This window comes from Sphaerodactylus townsendi, linkage group LG10 (assembly GCF_021028975.2).
Source record: "Sphaerodactylus townsendi isolate TG3544 linkage group LG10, MPM_Stown_v2.3, whole genome shotgun sequence".
NCBI lineage: Eukaryota > Metazoa > Chordata > Lepidosauria > Squamata > Sphaerodactylidae > Sphaerodactylus > Sphaerodactylus townsendi.
Genome location: NC_059434.1, coordinates 4999073 through 5015751, shown reverse-complemented (window position 1 = coordinate 5015751; position 16679 = coordinate 4999073). Strand labels below are relative to the sequence as shown.

Below are 16679 nucleotides of genomic sequence, written 5' to 3'. Positions count from 1 at the left end.
CGTCCCTTCCTTTTAAAAAGTACTGAAGAACCCCAAGCCTTGATTGGAACATGAGACTGCATCAGGGGAGGAAAATGTGTTGCCAGCAACACTGGTGGACTAACCAGTAAGACATGAAATACTTGCAGTGGCTGCAGAGTTTCAATGCTTGTCAGCTAAAGGAGTTACAGACACTCATGGACCTTCCTATGAAATGATCTGGCAGACACCTTCGTCAGTTCTTCCCACCCCTGGGCTGCGTTTGGCCCCTGGCAAGTCCGTGTCAACTTTCTTTGCCTCACTTTGCCGTAGTCACGTTCCTTGCATTGGAACCTGCTCCCGCAATGAGAATTGGGTGCCCATAGCTTCAAATGGTCTGATTTATTGGATTAGCTTCTTGTGGGTGTTGTTTGTTTGGTTCCTTTGGAACCACAATTTCTAAACTCCATTTCCCTCCTACTTCCTGGGATAACAAAGGATCAGCTGGCGAAGAAGAGGGGGAGTTTGGATTTATACCCCATCTTCCTTTTCTGTAAGAAGTTTCAAAGTGTCTGACAAACTCCTTCTCTTCCTCTCCCTATATCAGGCAGCTTGTGAGGTAAGATGGGGGGAGAGTTTTGAGAGAACTGTGACTAGCCCAAGGTGACCCAGCAGACTTAATGTGTAGGAGTGAGGAAACAAATCCAGTTCACCAGATAAGAGTCTGTCACTCATGTGGAGGAGTGGGGAATTAAAGCCGGTTCTCCAGATTAGAGTGCACCGCTCTTAACCACTACACCACGCTGGTCCTATTACCACATCATAGTCCTGTGGTGGCGAACCTTTGGCACTCCAGATGTTGTGGACTACAATTCCCATCAGCCCCTTCCTGGCCATGCTGACAGGGGCTGATGGGAATTGTAGTCCATAACATCTGGAGTGCCAAAGGTGGGGGGGGGGTGGGGGGGGGGGGGGGGGGGGGGGGGGGGGGGTGGCGCGGGGCCGCCGTGGGGGGGGGGGGGGGGGGGGGGGGGGGGGGGGGGGGGGGGGGGGGGTGGGGGGGGGGGAGGAGGGGGTGGGGGGGGTGGTGGGGGGGGGGGGGGGTGGGGGGGGGGGGGGGTGGGGGGGGGGGGGGGTGGGGGGGGGGGGGGGTGGGGGGGGGGGGGGGTGGGGGGGGGGGGGGGTGGGGGGGGGGGGGGGTGGGGGGGGGGGGGGGTGGGGGGGGGGGGGGGTGGGGGGGGGGGGGGGTGGGGGGGGGGGGGGGTGGGGGGGGGGGGGGGTGGGGGGGGGGGGGGGTGGGGGGGGGGGGGGGTGGGGGGGGGGGGGGGTGGGGGGGGGGGGGGGTGGGGGGGGGGGGGGGTGGGGGGGGGGGGGGGTGGGGGGGGGGGGGGGTGGGGGGGGGGGGGGGTGGGGGGGGGGGGGGGTGGGGGGGGGGGGGGGTGGGGGGGGGGGGGGGTGGGGGGGGGGGGGGGTGGGGGGGGGGGGGGGTGGGGGGGGGGGGGGGTGGGGGGGGGGGGGGGTGGGGGGGGGGGGGGGTGGGGGGGGGGGGGGGTGGGGGGGGGGGGGGGTGGGGGGGGGGGGGGGTGGGGGGGGGGGGGGGTGGGGGGGGGGGGGGGTGGGGGGGGGGGGGGGTGGGGGGGGGGGGGGGTGGGGGGGGGGGGGGGTGGGGGGGGGGGGGGGTGGGGGGGGGGGGGGGTGGGGGGGGGGGGGGGTGGGGGGGGGGGGGGGTGGGGGGGGGGGGGGGTGGGGGGGGGGGGGGGTGGGGGGGGGGGGGGGTGGGGGGGGGGGGGGGTGGGGGGGGGGGGGGGTGGGGGGGGGGGGGGGTGGGGGGGGGGGGGGGTGGGGGGGGGGGGGGGTGGGGGGGGGGGGGGGTGGGGGGGGGGGGGGGTGGGGGGGGGGGGGGGTGGGGGGGGGGGGGGGTGGGGGGGGGGGGGGGTGGGGGGGGGGGGGGGTGGGGGGGGGGGGGGGTGGGGGGGGGGGGGGGTGGGGGGGGGGGGGGGTGGGGGGGGGGGGGGGTGGGGGGGGGGGGGGGTGGGGGGGGGGGGGGGTGGGGGGGGGGGGGGGTGGGGGGGGGGGGGGGTGGGGGGGGGGGGGGGTGGGGGGGGGGGGGGGTGGGGGGGGGGGGGGGTGGGGGGGGGGGGGGGTGGGGGGGGGGGGGGGTGGGGGGGGGGGGGGGTGGGGGGGGGGGGGGGTGGGGGGGGGGGGGGGTGGGGGGGGGGGGGGGTGGGGGGGGGGGGGGGTGGGGGGGGGGGGGGGTGGGGGGGGGGGGGGGTGGGGGGGGGGGGGGGTGGGGGGGGGGGGGGGTGGGGGGGGGGGGGGGTGGGGGGGGGGGGGGGTGGGGGGGGGGGGGGGTGGGGGGGGGGGGGGGTGGGGGGGGGGGGGGGTGGGGGGGGGGGGGGGTGGGGGGGGGGGGGGGTGGGGGGGGGGGGGGGTGGGGGGGGGGGGGGGTGGGGGGGGGGGGGGGTGGGGGGGGGGGGGGGTGGGGGGGGGGGGGGGTGGGGGGGGGGGGGGGTGGGGGGGGGGGGGGGTGGGGGGGGGGGGGGGTGGGGGGGGGGGGGGGTGGGGGGGGGGGGGGGTGGGGGGGGGGGGGGGTGGGGGGGGGGGGGGGTGGGGGGGGGGGGGGGTGGGGGGGGGGGGGGGTGGGGGGGGGGGGGGGTGGGGGGGGGGGGGGGTGGGGGGGGGGGGGGGTGGGGGGGGGGGGGGGTGGGGGGGGGGGGGGGTGGGGGGGGGGGGGGGTGGGGGGGGGGGGGGGTGGGGGGGGGGGGGGGTGGGGGGGGGGGGGGGTGGGGGGGGGGGGGGGTGGGGGGGGGGGGGGGTGGGGGGGGGGGGGGGTGGGGGGGGGGGGGGGTGGGGGGGGGGGGGGGTGGGGGGGGGGGGGGGTGGGGGGGGGGGGGGGTGGGGGGGGGGGGGGGTGGGGGGGGGGGGGGGTGGGGGGGGGGGGGGGTGGGGGGGGGGGGGGGTGGGGGGGGGGGGGGGTGGGGGGGGGGGGGGGTGGGGGGGGGGGGGGGTGGGGGGGGGGGGGGGTGGGGGGGGGGGGGGGTGGGGGGGGGGGGGGGTGGGGGGGGGGGGGGGTGGGGGGGGGGGGGGGTGGGGGGGGGGGGGGGTGGGGGGGGGGGGGGGTGGGGGGGGGGGGGGGTGGGGGGGGGGGGGGGTGGGGGGGGGGGGGGGTGGGGGGGGGGGGGGGTGGGGGGGGGGGGGGGTGGGGGGGGGGGGGGGTGGGGGGGGGGGGGGGTGGGGGGGGGGGGGGGTGGGGGGGGGGGGGGGTGGGGGGGGGGGGGGGTGGGGGGGGGGGGGGGTGGGGGGGGGGGGGGGTGGGGGGGGGGGGGGGTGGGGGGGGGGGGGGGTGGGGGGGGGGGGGGGTGGGGGGGGGGGGGGGTGGGGGGGGGGGGGGGTGGGGGGGGGGGGGGGTGGGGGGGGGGGGGGGTGGGGGGGGGGGGGGGTGGGGGGGGGGGGGGGTGGGGGGGGGGGGGGGTGGGGGGGGGGGGGGGTGGGGGGGGGGGGGGGTGGGGGGGGGGGGGGGTGGGGGGGGGGGGGGGTGGGGGGGGGGGGGGGTGGGGGGGGGGGGGGGTGGGGGGGGGGGGGGGTGGGGGGGGGGGGGGGTGGGGGGGGGGGGGGGTGGGGGGGGGGGGGGGTGGGGGGGGGGGGGGGTGGGGGGGGGGGGGGGTGGGGGGGGGGGGGGGTGGGGGGGGGGGGGGGTGGGGGGGGGGGGGGGTGGGGGGGGGGGGGGGTGGGGGGGGGGGGGGGTGGGGGGGGGGGGGGGTGGGGGGGGGGGGGGGTGGGGGGGGGGGGGGGTGGGGGGGGGGGGGGGTGGGGGGGGGGGGGGGTGGGGGGGGGGGGGGGTGGGGGGGGGGGGGGGTGGGGGGGGGGGGGGGTGGGGGGGGGGGGGGGTGGGGGGGGGGGGGGGTGGGGGGGGGGGGGGGTGGGGGGGGGGGGGGGTGGGGGGGGGGGGGGGTGGGGGGGGGGGGGGGTGGGGGGGGGGGGGGGTGGGGGGGGGGGGGGGTGGGGGGGGGGGGGGGTGGGGGGGGGGGGGGGTGGGGGGGGGGGGGGGTGGGGGGGGGGGGGGGTGGGGGGGGGGGGGGGTGGGGGGGGGGGGGGGTGGGGGGGGGGGGGGGTGGGGGGGGGGGGGGGTGGGGGGGGGGGGGGGTGGGGGGGGGGGGGGGTGGGGGGGGGGGGGGGTGGGGGGGGGGGGGGGTGGGGGGGGGGGGGGGTGGGGGGGGGGGGGGGTGGGGGGGGGGGGGGGTGGGGGGGGGGGGGGGTGGGGGGGGGGGGGGGTGGGGGGGGGGGGGGGTGGGGGGGGGGGGGGGTGGGGGGGGGGGGGGGTGGGGGGGGGGGGGGGTGGGGGGGGGGGGGGGTGGGGGGGGGGGGGGGTGGGGGGGGGGGGGGGTGGGGGGGGGGGGGGGTGGGGGGGGGGGGGGGTGGGGGGGGGGGGGGGTGGGGGGGGGGGGGGGTGGGGGGGGGGGGGGGTGGGGGGGGGGGGGGGTGGGGGGGGGGGGGGGTGGGGGGGGGGGGGGGTGGGGGGGGGGGGGGGTGGGGGGGGGGGGGGGTGGGGGGGGGGGGGGGTGGGGGGGGGGGGGGGTGGGGGGGGGGGGGGGTGGGGGGGGGGGGGGGTGGGGGGGGGGGGGGGTGGGGGGGGGGGGGGGTGGGGGGGGGGGGGGGTGGGGGGGGGGGGGGGTGGGGGGGGGGGGGGGTGGGGGGGGGGGGGGGTGGGGGGGGGGGGGGGTGGGGGGGGGGGGGGGTGGGGGGGGGGGGGGGTGGGGGGGGGGGGGGGTGGGGGGGGGGGGGGGTGGGGGGGGGGGGGGGTGGGGGGGGGGGGGGGTGGGGGGGGGGGGGGGTGGGGGGGGGGGGGGGTGGGGGGGGGGGGGGGTGGGGGGGGGGGGGGGTGGGGGGGGGGGGGGGTGGGGGGGGGGGGGGGTGGGGGGGGGGGGGGGTGGGGGGGGGGGGGGGTGGGGGGGGGGGGGGGTGGGGGGGGGGGGGGGTGGGGGGGGGGGGGGGTGGGGGGGGGGGGGGGTGGGGGGGGGGGGGGGTGGGGGGGGGGGGGGGTGGGGGGGGGGGGGGGTGGGGGGGGGGGGGGGTGGGGGGGGGGGGGGGTGGGGGGGGGGGGGGGTGGGGGGGGGGGGGGGTGGGGGGGGGGGGGGGTGGGGGGGGGGGGGGGTGGGGGGGGGGGGGGGTGGGGGGGGGGGGGGGTGGGGGGGGGGGGGGGTGGGGGGGGGGGGGGGTGGGGGGGGGGGGGGGTGGGGGGGGGGGGGGGTGGGGGGGGGGGGGGGTGGGGGGGGGGGGGGGTGGGGGGGGGGGGGGGTGGGGGGGGGGGGGGGTGGGGGGGGGGGGGGGTGGGGGGGGGGGGGGGTGGGGGGGGGGGGGGGTGGGGGGGGGGGGGGGTGGGGGGGGGGGGGGGTGGGGGGGGGGGGGGGTGGGGGGGGGGGGGGGTGGGGGGGGGGGGGGGTGGGGGGGGGGGGGGGTGGGGGGGGGGGGGGGTGGGGGGGGGGGGGGGTGGGGGGGGGGGGGGGTGGGGGGGGGGGGGGGTGGGGGGGGGGGGGGGTGGGGGGGGGGGGGGGTGGGGGGGGGGGGGGGTGGGGGGGGGGGGGGGTGGGGGGGGGGGGGGGTGGGGGGGGGGGGGGGTGGGGGGGGGGGGGGGTGGGGGGGGGGGGGGGTGGGGGGGGGGGGGGGTGGGGGGGGGGGGGGGTGGGGGGGGGGGGGGGTGGGGGGGGGGGGGGGTGGGGGGGGGGGGGGGTGGGGGGGGGGGGGGGTGGGGGGGGGGGGGGGTGGGGGGGGGGGGGGGTGGGGGGGGGGGGGGGTGGGGGGGGGGGGGGGTGGGGGGGGGGGGGGGTGGGGGGGGGGGGGGGTGGGGGGGGGGGGGGGTGGGGGGGGGGGGGGGTGGGGGGGGGGGGGGGTGGGGGGGGGGGGGGGTGGGGGGGGGGGGGGGTGGGGGGGGGGGGGGGTGGGGGGGGGGGGGGGTGGGGGGGGGGGGGGGTGGGGGGGGGGGGGGGTGGGGGGGGGGGGGGGTGGGGGGGGGGGGGGGTGGGGGGGGGGGGGGGTGGGGGGGGGGGGGGGTGGGGGGGGGGGGGGGTGGGGGGGGGGGGGGGTGGGGGGGGGGGGGGGTGGGGGGGGGGGGGGGTGGGGGGGGGGGGGGGTGGGGGGGGGGGGGGGTGGGGGGGGGGGGGGGTGGGGGGGGGGGGGGGTGGGGGGGGGGGGGGGTGGGGGGGGGGGGGGGTGGGGGGGGGGGGGGGTGGGGGGGGGGGGGGGTGGGGGGGGGGGGGGGTGGGGGGGGGGGGGGGTGGGGGGGGGGGGGGGTGGGGGGGGGGGGGGGTGGGGGGGGGGGGGGGTGGGGGGGGGGGGGGGTGGGGGGGGGGGGGGGTGGGGGGGGGGGGGGGTGGGGGGGGGGGGGGGTGGGGGGGGGGGGGGGTGGGGGGGGGGGGGGGTGGGGGGGGGGGGGGGTGGGGGGGGGGGGGGGTGGGGGGGGGGGGGGGTGGGGGGGGGGGGGGGTGGGGGGGGGGGGGGGTGGGGGGGGGGGGGGGTGGGGGGGGGGGGGGGTGGGGGGGGGGGGGGGTGGGGGGGGGGGGGGGTGGGGGGGGGGGGGGGTGGGGGGGGGGGGGGGTGGGGGGGGGGGGGGGTGGGGGGGGGGGGGGGTGGGGGGGGGGGGGGGTGGGGGGGGGGGGGGGTGGGGGGGGGGGGGGGTGGGGGGGGGGGGGGGTGGGGGGGGGGGGGGGTGGGGGGGGGGGGGGGTGGGGGGGGGGGGGGGTGGGGGGGGGGGGGGGTGGGGGGGGGGGGGGGTGGGGGGGGGGGGGGGTGGGGGGGGGGGGGGGTGGGGGGGGGGGGGGGTGGGGGGGGGGGGGGGTGGGGGGGGGGGGGGGTGGGGGGGGGGGGGGGTGGGGGGGGGGGGGGGTGGGGGGGGGGGGGGGTGGGGGGGGGGGGGGGTGGGGGGGGGGGGGGGTGGGGGGGGGGGGGGGTGGGGGGGGGGGGGGGTGGGGGGGGGGGGGGGTGGGGGGGGGGGGGGGTGGGGGGGGGGGGGGGTGGGGGGGGGGGGGGGTGGGGGGGGGGGGGGGTGGGGGGGGGGGGGGGTGGGGGGGGGGGGGGGTGGGGGGGGGGGGGGGTGGGGGGGGGGGGGGGTGGGGGGGGGGGGGGGTGGGGGGGGGGGGGGGTGGGGGGGGGGGGGGGTGGGGGGGGGGGGGGGTGGGGGGGGGGGGGGGTGGGGGGGGGGGGGGGTGGGGGGGGGGGGGGGTGGGGGGGGGGGGGGGTGGGGGGGGGGGGGGGTGGGGGGGGGGGGGGGTGGGGGGGGGGGGGGGTGGGGGGGGGGGGGGGTGGGGGGGGGGGGGGGTGGGGGGGGGGGGGGGTGGGGGGGGGGGGGGGTGGGGGGGGGGGGGGGTGGGGGGGGGGGGGGGTGGGGGGGGGGGGGGGTGGGGGGGGGGGGGGGTGGGGGGGGGGGGGGGTGGGGGGGGGGGGGGGTGGGGGGGGGGGGGGGTGGGGGGGGGGGGGGGTGGGGGGGGGGGGGGGTGGGGGGGGGGGGGGGTGGGGGGGGGGGGGGGTGGGGGGGGGGGGGGGTGGGGGGGGGGGGGGGTGGGGGGGGGGGGGGGTGGGGGGGGGGGGGGGTGGGGGGGGGGGGGGGTGGGGGGGGGGGGGGGTGGGGGGGGGGGGGGGTGGGGGGGGGGGGGGGTGGGGGGGGGGGGGGGTGGGGGGGGGGGGGGGTGGGGGGGGGGGGGGGTGGGGGGGGGGGGGGGTGGGGGGGGGGGGGGGTGGGGGGGGGGGGGGGTGGGGGGGGGGGGGGGTGGGGGGGGGGGGGGGTGGGGGGGGGGGGGGGTGGGGGGGGGGGGGGGTGGGGGGGGGGGGGGGTGGGGGGGGGGGGGGGTGGGGGGGGGGGGGGGTGGGGGGGGGGGGGGGTGGGGGGGGGGGGGGGTGGGGGGGGGGGGGGGTGGGGGGGGGGGGGGGTGGGGGGGGGGGGGGGTGGGGGGGGGGGGGGGTGGGGGGGGGGGGGGGTGGGGGGGGGGGGGGGTGGGGGGGGGGGGGGGTGGGGGGGGGGGGGGGTGGGGGGGGGGGGGGGTGGGGGGGGGGGGGGGTGGGGGGGGGGGGGGGTGGGGGGGGGGGGGGGTGGGGGGGGGGGGGGGTGGGGGGGGGGGGGGGTGGGGGGGGGGGGGGGTGGGGGGGGGGGGGGGTGGGGGGGGGGGGGGGTGGGGGGGGGGGGGGGTGGGGGGGGGGGGGGGTGGGGGGGGGGGGGGGTGGGGGGGGGGGGGGGTGGGGGGGGGGGGGGGTGGGGGGGGGGGGGGGTGGGGGGGGGGGGGGGTGGGGGGGGGGGGGGGTGGGGGGGGGGGGGGGTGGGGGGGGGGGGGGGTGGGGGGGGGGGGGGGTGGGGGGGGGGGGGGGTGGGGGGGGGGGGGGGTGGGGGGGGGGGGGGGTGGGGGGGGGGGGGGGTGGGGGGGGGGGGGGGTGGGGGGGGGGGGGGGTGGGGGGGGGGGGGGGTGGGGGGGGGGGGGGGTGGGGGGGGGGGGGGGTGGGGGGGGGGGGGGGTGGGGGGGGGGGGGGGTGGGGGGGGGGGGGGGTGGGGGGGGGGGGGGGTGGGGGGGGGGGGGGGTGGGGGGGGGGGGGGGTGGGGGGGGGGGGGGGTGGGGGGGGGGGGGGGTGGGGGGGGGGGGGGGTGGGGGGGGGGGGGGGTGGGGGGGGGGGGGGGTGGGGGGGGGGGGGGGTGGGGGGGGGGGGGGGTGGGGGGGGGGGGGGGTGGGGGGGGGGGGGGGTGGGGGGGGGGGGGGGTGGGGGGGGGGGGGGGTGGGGGGGGGGGGGGGTGGGGGGGGGGGGGGGTGGGGGGGGGGGGGGGTGGGGGGGGGGGGGGGTGGGGGGGGGGGGGGGTGGGGGGGGGGGGGGGTGGGGGGGGGGGGGGGTGGGGGGGGGGGGGGGTGGGGGGGGGGGGGGGTGGGGGGGGGGGGGGGTGGGGGGGGGGGGGGGTGGGGGGGGGGGGGGGTGGGGGGGGGGGGGGGTGGGGGGGGGGGGGGGTGGGGGGGGGGGGGGGTGGGGGGGGGGGGGGGTGGGGGGGGGGGGGGGTGGGGGGGGGGGGGGGTGGGGGGGGGGGGGGGTGGGGGGGGGGGGGGGTGGGGGGGGGGGGGGGTGGGGGGGGGGGGGGGTGGGGGGGGGGGGGGGTGGGGGGGGGGGGGGGTGGGGGGGGGGGGGGGTGGGGGGGGGGGGGGGTGGGGGGGGGGGGGGGTGGGGGGGGGGGGGGGTGGGGGGGGGGGGGGGTGGGGGGGGGGGGGGGTGGGGGGGGGGGGGGGTGGGGGGGGGGGGGGGTGGGGGGGGGGGGGGGTGGGGGGGGGGGGGGGTGGGGGGGGGGGGGGGTGGGGGGGGGGGGGGGTGGGGGGGGGGGGGGGTGGGGGGGGGGGGGGGTGGGGGGGGGGGGGGGTGGGGGGGGGGGGGGGTGGGGGGGGGGGGGGGTGGGGGGGGGGGGGGGTGGGGGGGGGGGGGGGTGGGGGGGGGGGGGGGTGGGGGGGGGGGGGGGTGGGGGGGGGGGGGGGTGGGGGGGGGGGGGGGTGGGGGGGGGGGGGGGTGGGGGGGGGGGGGGGTGGGGGGGGGGGGGGGTGGGGGGGGGGGGGGGTGGGGGGGGGGGGGGGTGGGGGGGGGGGGGGGTGGGGGGGGGGGGGGGTGGGGGGGGGGGGGGGTGGGGGGGGGGGGGGGTGGGGGGGGGGGGGGGTGGGGGGGGGGGGGGGTGGGGGGGGGGGGGGGTGGGGGGGGGGGGGGGTGGGGGGGGGGGGGGGTGGGGGGGGGGGGGGGTGGGGGGGGGGGGGGGTGGGGGGGGGGGGGGGTGGGGGGGGGGGGGGGTGGGGGGGGGGGGGGGTGGGGGGGGGGGGGGGTGGGGGGGGGGGGGGGTGGGGGGGGGGGGGGGTGGGGGGGGGGGGGGGTGGGGGGGGGGGGGGGTGGGGGGGGGGGGGGGTGGGGGGGGGGGGGGGTGGGGGGGGGGGGGGGTGGGGGGGGGGGGGGGTGGGGGGGGGGGGGGGTGGGGGGGGGGGGGGGTGGGGGGGGGGGGGGGTGGGGGGGGGGGGGGGTGGGGGGGGGGGGGGGTGGGGGGGGGGGGGGGTGGGGGGGGGGGGGGGTGGGGGGGGGGGGGGGTGGGGGGGGGGGGGGGTGGGGGGGGGGGGGGGTGGGGGGGGGGGGGGGTGGGGGGGGGGGGGGGTGGGGGGGGGGGGGGGTGGGGGGGGGGGGGGGTGGGGGGGGGGGGGGGTGGGGGGGGGGGGGGGTGGGGGGGGGGGGGGGTGGGGGGGGGGGGGGGTGGGGGGGGGGGGGGGTGGGGGGGGGGGGGGGTGGGGGGGGGGGGGGGTGGGGGGGGGGGGGGGTGGGGGGGGGGGGGGGTGGGGGGGGGGGGGGGTGGGGGGGGGGGGGGGTGGGGGGGGGGGGGGGTGGGGGGGGGGGGGGGTGGGGGGGGGGGGGGGTGGGGGGGGGGGGGGGTGGGGGGGGGGGGGGGTGGGGGGGGGGGGGGGTGGGGGGGGGGGGGGGTGGGGGGGGGGGGGGGTGGGGGGGGGGGGGGGTGGGGGGGGGGGGGGGTGGGGGGGGGGGGGGGTGGGGGGGGGGGGGGGTGGGGGGGGGGGGGGGTGGGGGGGGGGGGGGGTGGGGGGGGGGGGGGGTGGGGGGGGGGGGGGGTGGGGGGGGGGGGGGGTGGGGGGGGGGGGGGGTGGGGGGGGGGGGGGGTGGGGGGGGGGGGGGGTGGGGGGGGGGGGGGGTGGGGGGGGGGGGGGGTGGGGGGGGGGGGGGGTGGGGGGGGGGGGGGGTGGGGGGGGGGGGGGGTGGGGGGGGGGGGGGGTGGGGGGGGGGGGGGGTGGGGGGGGGGGGGGGTGGGGGGGGGGGGGGGTGGGGGGGGGGGGGGGTGGGGGGGGGGGGGGGTGGGGGGGGGGGGGGGTGGGGGGGGGGGGGGGTGGGGGGGGGGGGGGGTGGGGGGGGGGGGGGGTGGGGGGGGGGGGGGGTGGGGGGGGGGGGGGGTGGGGAAATCAAGATCCAAGAGCCTATTCTTAACTAGTCTGAAGGCTTCCACTTTGTGAGCATAAGAAGTGATTCCAAGGGGAAACCAATAGCAAGTTTTAGTCATGACAGAAACGGCCAATAACCAGACTCAACTGGTAGAGCAGAAGTTGGCTTTTCTGGCTCCAGAAGCCACCCACGAAAAAAATATGTGGGACATACAGTCTTCCTAAAGAGCCATGAAGGGGGAAATGCCTAACCCTTCACCGACCCACAGTTTTCCCCCTGCATACCAAACATTAATGCAGCTTAATGTCTGCAATGCAGTTTAATGTCTGCAAGTTCTAGACCAGGGGTCAGCAACCTTTACCATCCAAAGAGCCATTTGGACCCATTTTCCAGCCCCGAAGATCTATTGAGCCGGAGAGACGGCTTTGCACGGAGCTGCCTCCAGTTTGACCCCTCCAGTCACCTTTCCTGGAGGGACATGCGCATGCTACCCTCCGACTTCCAGGACAAGCAGAGCCGCAGTATAAGGCTGAAAGAGCCGCATGCGGCTCTGGAGCCGTGGGTTGCAGACCGCTGTTCTAGACAAAAGTTCAAAAATAGACAGCAGCTTAAAATTTTAGAATCGGGAACCAGAAAAATTCTTCAGATCCAAGCACATGCAAGCAGAAAATTATTATTCCTTGCTCTGAATAGTCAGTTTCAAGGATCTTCCTAAAAACCTCCAATATTTTGAAGTTACAAAAAAAAATTTTTTTTACCCAAACTCTTTGTACGTAACGTATTTTCTGCACGTTCAACTTATTTTTGCTTTCTAGAACGATTGCTTAGAAATTGCTTGCAGGAAAAAAACATTTTTCAAAGTATACTTGGAAAAAGCCAACTGGTTAAGACCGGTGGACTCTAGTCCGGAAGACCAGGTTTGATCCTCCACTCCTTCATGTGAGCAGCAGACGCTTATCTGGTGAACCCAGTTAGTTTCCTCTCTCCTACACATGAAGCCTGTTCGGTGACCTTGGTCTAGTCCCGTGGTGGCGAACCTTTGGCACTCCAGATGTTATGGACTACAATTCCCATCAGCCCCTTCCAGCATGACCAATTGGCCATGCTGGCAGGGGCTGTTGGGAATTGTAGTCCATAACATCTGGAGTGCCAAAGGTTTGCCACCACTGGTCTAGTCACAGTTCTCTCCTAATTCGCTCAGCCTCACCTACCTCACAAGGTGTCTGTTGTAGGGAGAGGAAGGGAAGGAGTTTGTAAGCTGCCTTGAGTCTCCTTGCAGGAGAGAACGGTGGGTTATAAATCCAAACTCTTCTTCTTTTTTCCAGAAAACAGCCCAGCAAACCAACAACACGGGCAGCCACTAAAAACCAAAGCCCAGGTCCTGTTTCTCCGACAAATCACCAAACATCCACCGGGAAAAAGCCACCAGCTCATGCAAAACCAAGCAAGTCTTCTCCTGTGACTCTGTAAGTATGGGAATGGCAGCCACTGCTGGCTTGGCCGGGTTTGCTTTGGTTTTACTGCCCTTCCCACTCTTCCCTTTCAAATGTAGCTGTTGTCAATATTAAGAACATAAGAACAAGAACCTAAGAACAAGCCAGCTGGATCAGACCAGAGTCCATCTAGTCCAGCTCTCTGCTACTCGCAGTGGCCCACCAGGTGCCTTTGGGAGCTCACATGCAGGATGTGAAAGCAAGGGCCTTCTGCTGCTCCTGCTCCCGAGCACCTGGTCTGCTAAGGCATTTGCAATCTGAGATCAAGGAGGATCAAGATTGGTAGCCATAGATCGACTTCTCCTCCATAAATCTGTCCAAGCCCCTTTTAAAGCTATCCAGGTTAGTGGCCATCACCACCTCCTGTGGCAGCATATTCCAAACACCAATCACACGTTGCGTGAAGAAATGTTCCCTTTTATTAGTCCTAATTCTTCCCCCCAATATTGACAGTCTTCGGTTTTAGTATCTCAACCCACCCAGATGTGTGTCTCCCATTCCCAAAATACTGGGACTCGAGAACATTTATTTATTTATTTATTTACTTACTTACTTGCTTACTTATTTATTTGATTTCTTATACCACCCACCTCCAAAGGGCTCTGGGCGGTGTACAATGTATAAAAATTCAATAGTATGAAACCCAATGACAAGCATAAAAACCAGTTAAAGTTAATAAGTACAATGCAAAAATGGATGGCAAGATCGTTATCCAATTTGCATCACGAGGGTAGACTTGGTGGCCGAGCAGCATCAGGTTATACACAAGTCTGCCCGCCAGTTGGAATAGAGGGGATGGCAATTCAACGGCTAAACCACACACACACACACACACACACACACACAGAAGGCCTGGCGGAATAATTCCATTTTGCATGCCCTGCAGAACTGTTCAAGGTCCCGCAGGGCACGGACAGATAGTGGCAGAGAGTTCCACCAGGCAGGGGCCAGGGCCAGGTGGAGGCTAGCCATATCATACAGGGGCCCCGGGACCACCAGTAAATTGGCCTCTGTGCTCTGCAGTGGGGGACATCAACTTGCATTCAGTAAGTTTGATGGGAAAGTAGACTCAGGATGGGCAAAAGGAAATATTTCTTTACACAAATGTAGAATACACTTCCAGAGGATATAGTAACTGCCACAAGCATAGACAGCTTTAAAAGAAAATTAGACAGATTTATGGATCTCAGGTCTATCCGGGCTGCTAGCCACGGTGAGGAAAGGGAACCTCCATGCTCAGAGGCAGTCACCCTCTGAATACCAGGTCAAGCAGGCAGGGTCACCAAGGAAGATATCAGCTTCTATTCTTCGTTGTTGGTCTTCCAGGGTAACTGACTGGACACTATGTTGAACAGGATGTTGGATCAGACAAACCACTGGTCTGATCCAGCAAGGCTTTCTTCATCATCCGTTAAGGATCTGAATAATTGATGGAGTCAGAGAACCAAGCCGAGTTTTAAATACTTCAGATCCAAGCAGAAAATGGTTCCAGGTGCCAGAAAATTATTCCAGTTCCAGGTACAGGCTAAGAACTCAAAACTCAGTAGGAGTGGAAGAAAAACATCATAGGAACTGGTCCAAAATAGTATATTAATCTGTTTGTTTTGTTCATTGGACTATTATTTACTACTTGGGCTATTATTTACTACTTACTATTATTTACTAAGGAGCCCCGTGGCGTAGTGGTTAAGTGCTTGCACTGCCACTAACACGGTCAGGAGTTTGAGCCCCCTGTAGGTCAGATATCCTGGCAGCTGGCTCATGGTCAACTCAAGCCATCCATCCATTTCTTGGTCGGTAAATGAGTACCTAGCTCATAGCTAGGGGGTAGCCGGGGAAAGCAATGGCAAGCTACCCCACAAAAGTGGCTTGCCTATAAAATCACTGCTTGCAGGGGTACCCCAGGGTCAGATGCGACTGAAGGGGAAACTTTACCTTTTTTGTTATTTATTATTTACTACTACTTGGTTGTTTGTTAACTGGACTTATTTACTACCTGGTACTATTTATTTGCGACTTGGCTGCAGAAGCATCTGCTGCCTGTAGTCTGAGGAGACTAGTTGGGGGCATCTCAGGACCATGGGTCCCTCAAGAGCCTCCAGGACCCAGGGAGGGCCAGATCCAGGAAGTCGATGTGGGTTTCTCTTAAGCAGGAATAATGATGATTTTTATTCCCGTTTTGATGTGCTCAGGCATTTCCTTGTTTTTTTCAGGAAGCCATAACGTAGGCCAGCATTAGTGTCCACATGTATCGGGAGAGTGACTTGTTGCAAGTTCTAAATCATAGCCAGGGGTCACAGTCTTGCGAGTCATCCTAAATCGGCTCTGCTTTGCAATGACTGTTGATGCTGGGAGGCTGGATGGGTTCCTTGCCTCCCCAAACCCTTTTACATGGTAACCCCCATTCCCTGGACTCCGTTGCACTGCCATGATTGAGTGGCGCAGTTGAAAGCAAGCGGCTGCCTCGGAGGCCTGTGTTGGTCTTTCGGTGGAGCTGAGGAGTTAACAGGGTGGGGGAGGGATTGCAAGACGCAGTCCTCGTGTGTGCTCAGAGTTGTGTACAGCTGGGATGGGGGATGGGCAGCCTGTGAAATCCAATGAATTGAATTGCAAACTGGGACAGACTTTGAGGTGGGGTTTGGGGAGGTGGTCCCTCAAAGTGTTTTGAGCCTGGGGGAGGGAGGGGCACAAAGAAAAACCGGCAAGTTCATTTAAGGAAGAAGAGTATGAGCACCAGATGGTCAAGAGCTGCCAGGGAAAGTTTGGTAGATCTCGAAAGAGGGTCAGGACAAGATCTCAGCTGCCAGAGAGCTGGACAGTGTTGGTGTGTGGAGGGAGGGAGGGAGGGAGGGAGGGAGGGAGGGAGGCAAGAAGGCTGAGGCAAACTGGACAAAGACCAGAGAGAAACTGAACAATTTCAATGGCTACTGATCCTCGCCCAGGAGCAGCAGTTGAAGCTGGCTGAGAAACTCTTCAGAACTCTTCTGCCCACCCCCCAAGGCAGTGGAATGCAAAACAGTGGCGAAGCTCCCAGGGGCGGGGGGCTGTACGCGACACACCGGGTGCACGAATTTGGGTCACGTGGGGGGCGCAAAATCCGCCAGCCCCTCCCCCTCCCCCAGCCCCTATTATTATTATTATTATTATTATTATTATTATTATTATTATTATTATTATTATTATTATTATTATTATGTATACCGCCCTATCCCCGAAGGGCTCAGGGCGGTGTACAGATAAAACATCAGCTAAAAACATACATATAATTAAAACAACAGTAGTATCTTAGAACATTGCCTTACGAAACCCTGCAGCGTCTCCCCCCTCGGCGCGCCCCCCCCCACACACTTACTTTAGAAAACCTTCCTGTTCGCCAGCCTGCTTGGTTTTCTAAAGTGAGTGGGAGTGGGGGGGGGCGCCGCCGCGGGGGGGCTGGCGTGATTTCCCCCTATGGCGCCCCCCCCCCACACACACACACACACTTACTTTAGGAAACCGAGCAGAACAGGAAGGCTTGTTCTCCAGCCTGCTCGGTTTTCTAAAGTTAGTGGGAGTGGGAATGGGAGGGGGGCGCCGCCGCGGGAGGGGGGGGGGGGCGGGCGGGCGAAAAAGCCAGAGTGCGCACCGGGCGCACTCTGGCCCAGCTGCGCCTCTGATGCAGAGGTCCCCGACATACAGTTCTCTGCTAAATTCTCAGCTTCCTTTCCTAGGAAAGAACGCAGGCCTGAAAGTCATTGCCGGTTTTCTCTCCCCTGCTTCACCTGTTTGGATTGCACCAGGTTTCCTCCATTGTAGTTTTATCTGCTGTTCAGTTGGGGTGTTATTTTCTCCCTGGTTTTCAGTTCACGGTCGCAGCCCACCAAGCGTAAAAGGGAAGGCAGTCCCCCAGGGTCGCTGAAGAAGGGTCACCTGCGGACCGAGGAGGCGGCGGCCAAGAAGGCAAAGCGGTAGACCTCATACCAAGCGCAGATGGGAGCAGAAAGCCAGGAGGCGACACCTCTTTTTCTGCATGTGCTTGTTTTTCCAGTAGAACATCATCAATGCGGAACCCGTTGGTCACATATTTTAAACAGCTCTCTAAACTCTTCATCCACGCAGAAGAGCCACTGCTCTGCAGGCGCTTCCCTTGTCTCTCAAGCGGAGATCGTGAACGGTGTCCTGCCGACGCCAATGCTTCTAAATCCACTCATCACCAGTGGCCTCTTAATTGACACCTTTTGTACATAAGCCATGTATAAAAAAAAAAGTTGTATTTTACACTTTATTTATTTAACAGCAAAGACTGGTCTGTGAACT

At 75.5% G+C, this 16679-nt stretch overlaps 1 protein-coding gene across 1 annotated transcript in view; it reads left to right on the top strand.

Annotated features, from left to right (window-relative positions):
* The window catches only part of BOD1L1 (biorientation of chromosomes in cell division 1 like 1), a 52065-nt gene extending 35731 nt beyond the window's left edge, over positions 1-16334 (top strand). The window contains 3 exon segments of the mRNA XM_048509573.1: positions 566-577; positions 14597-14607; positions 16226-16334. Coding sequence (XP_048365530.1) covers positions 566-577; positions 14597-14607; positions 16226-16334 — 132 coding nt within the window.
* The last annotated feature ends 345 nt before the right edge of the window (positions 16335-16679 follow it).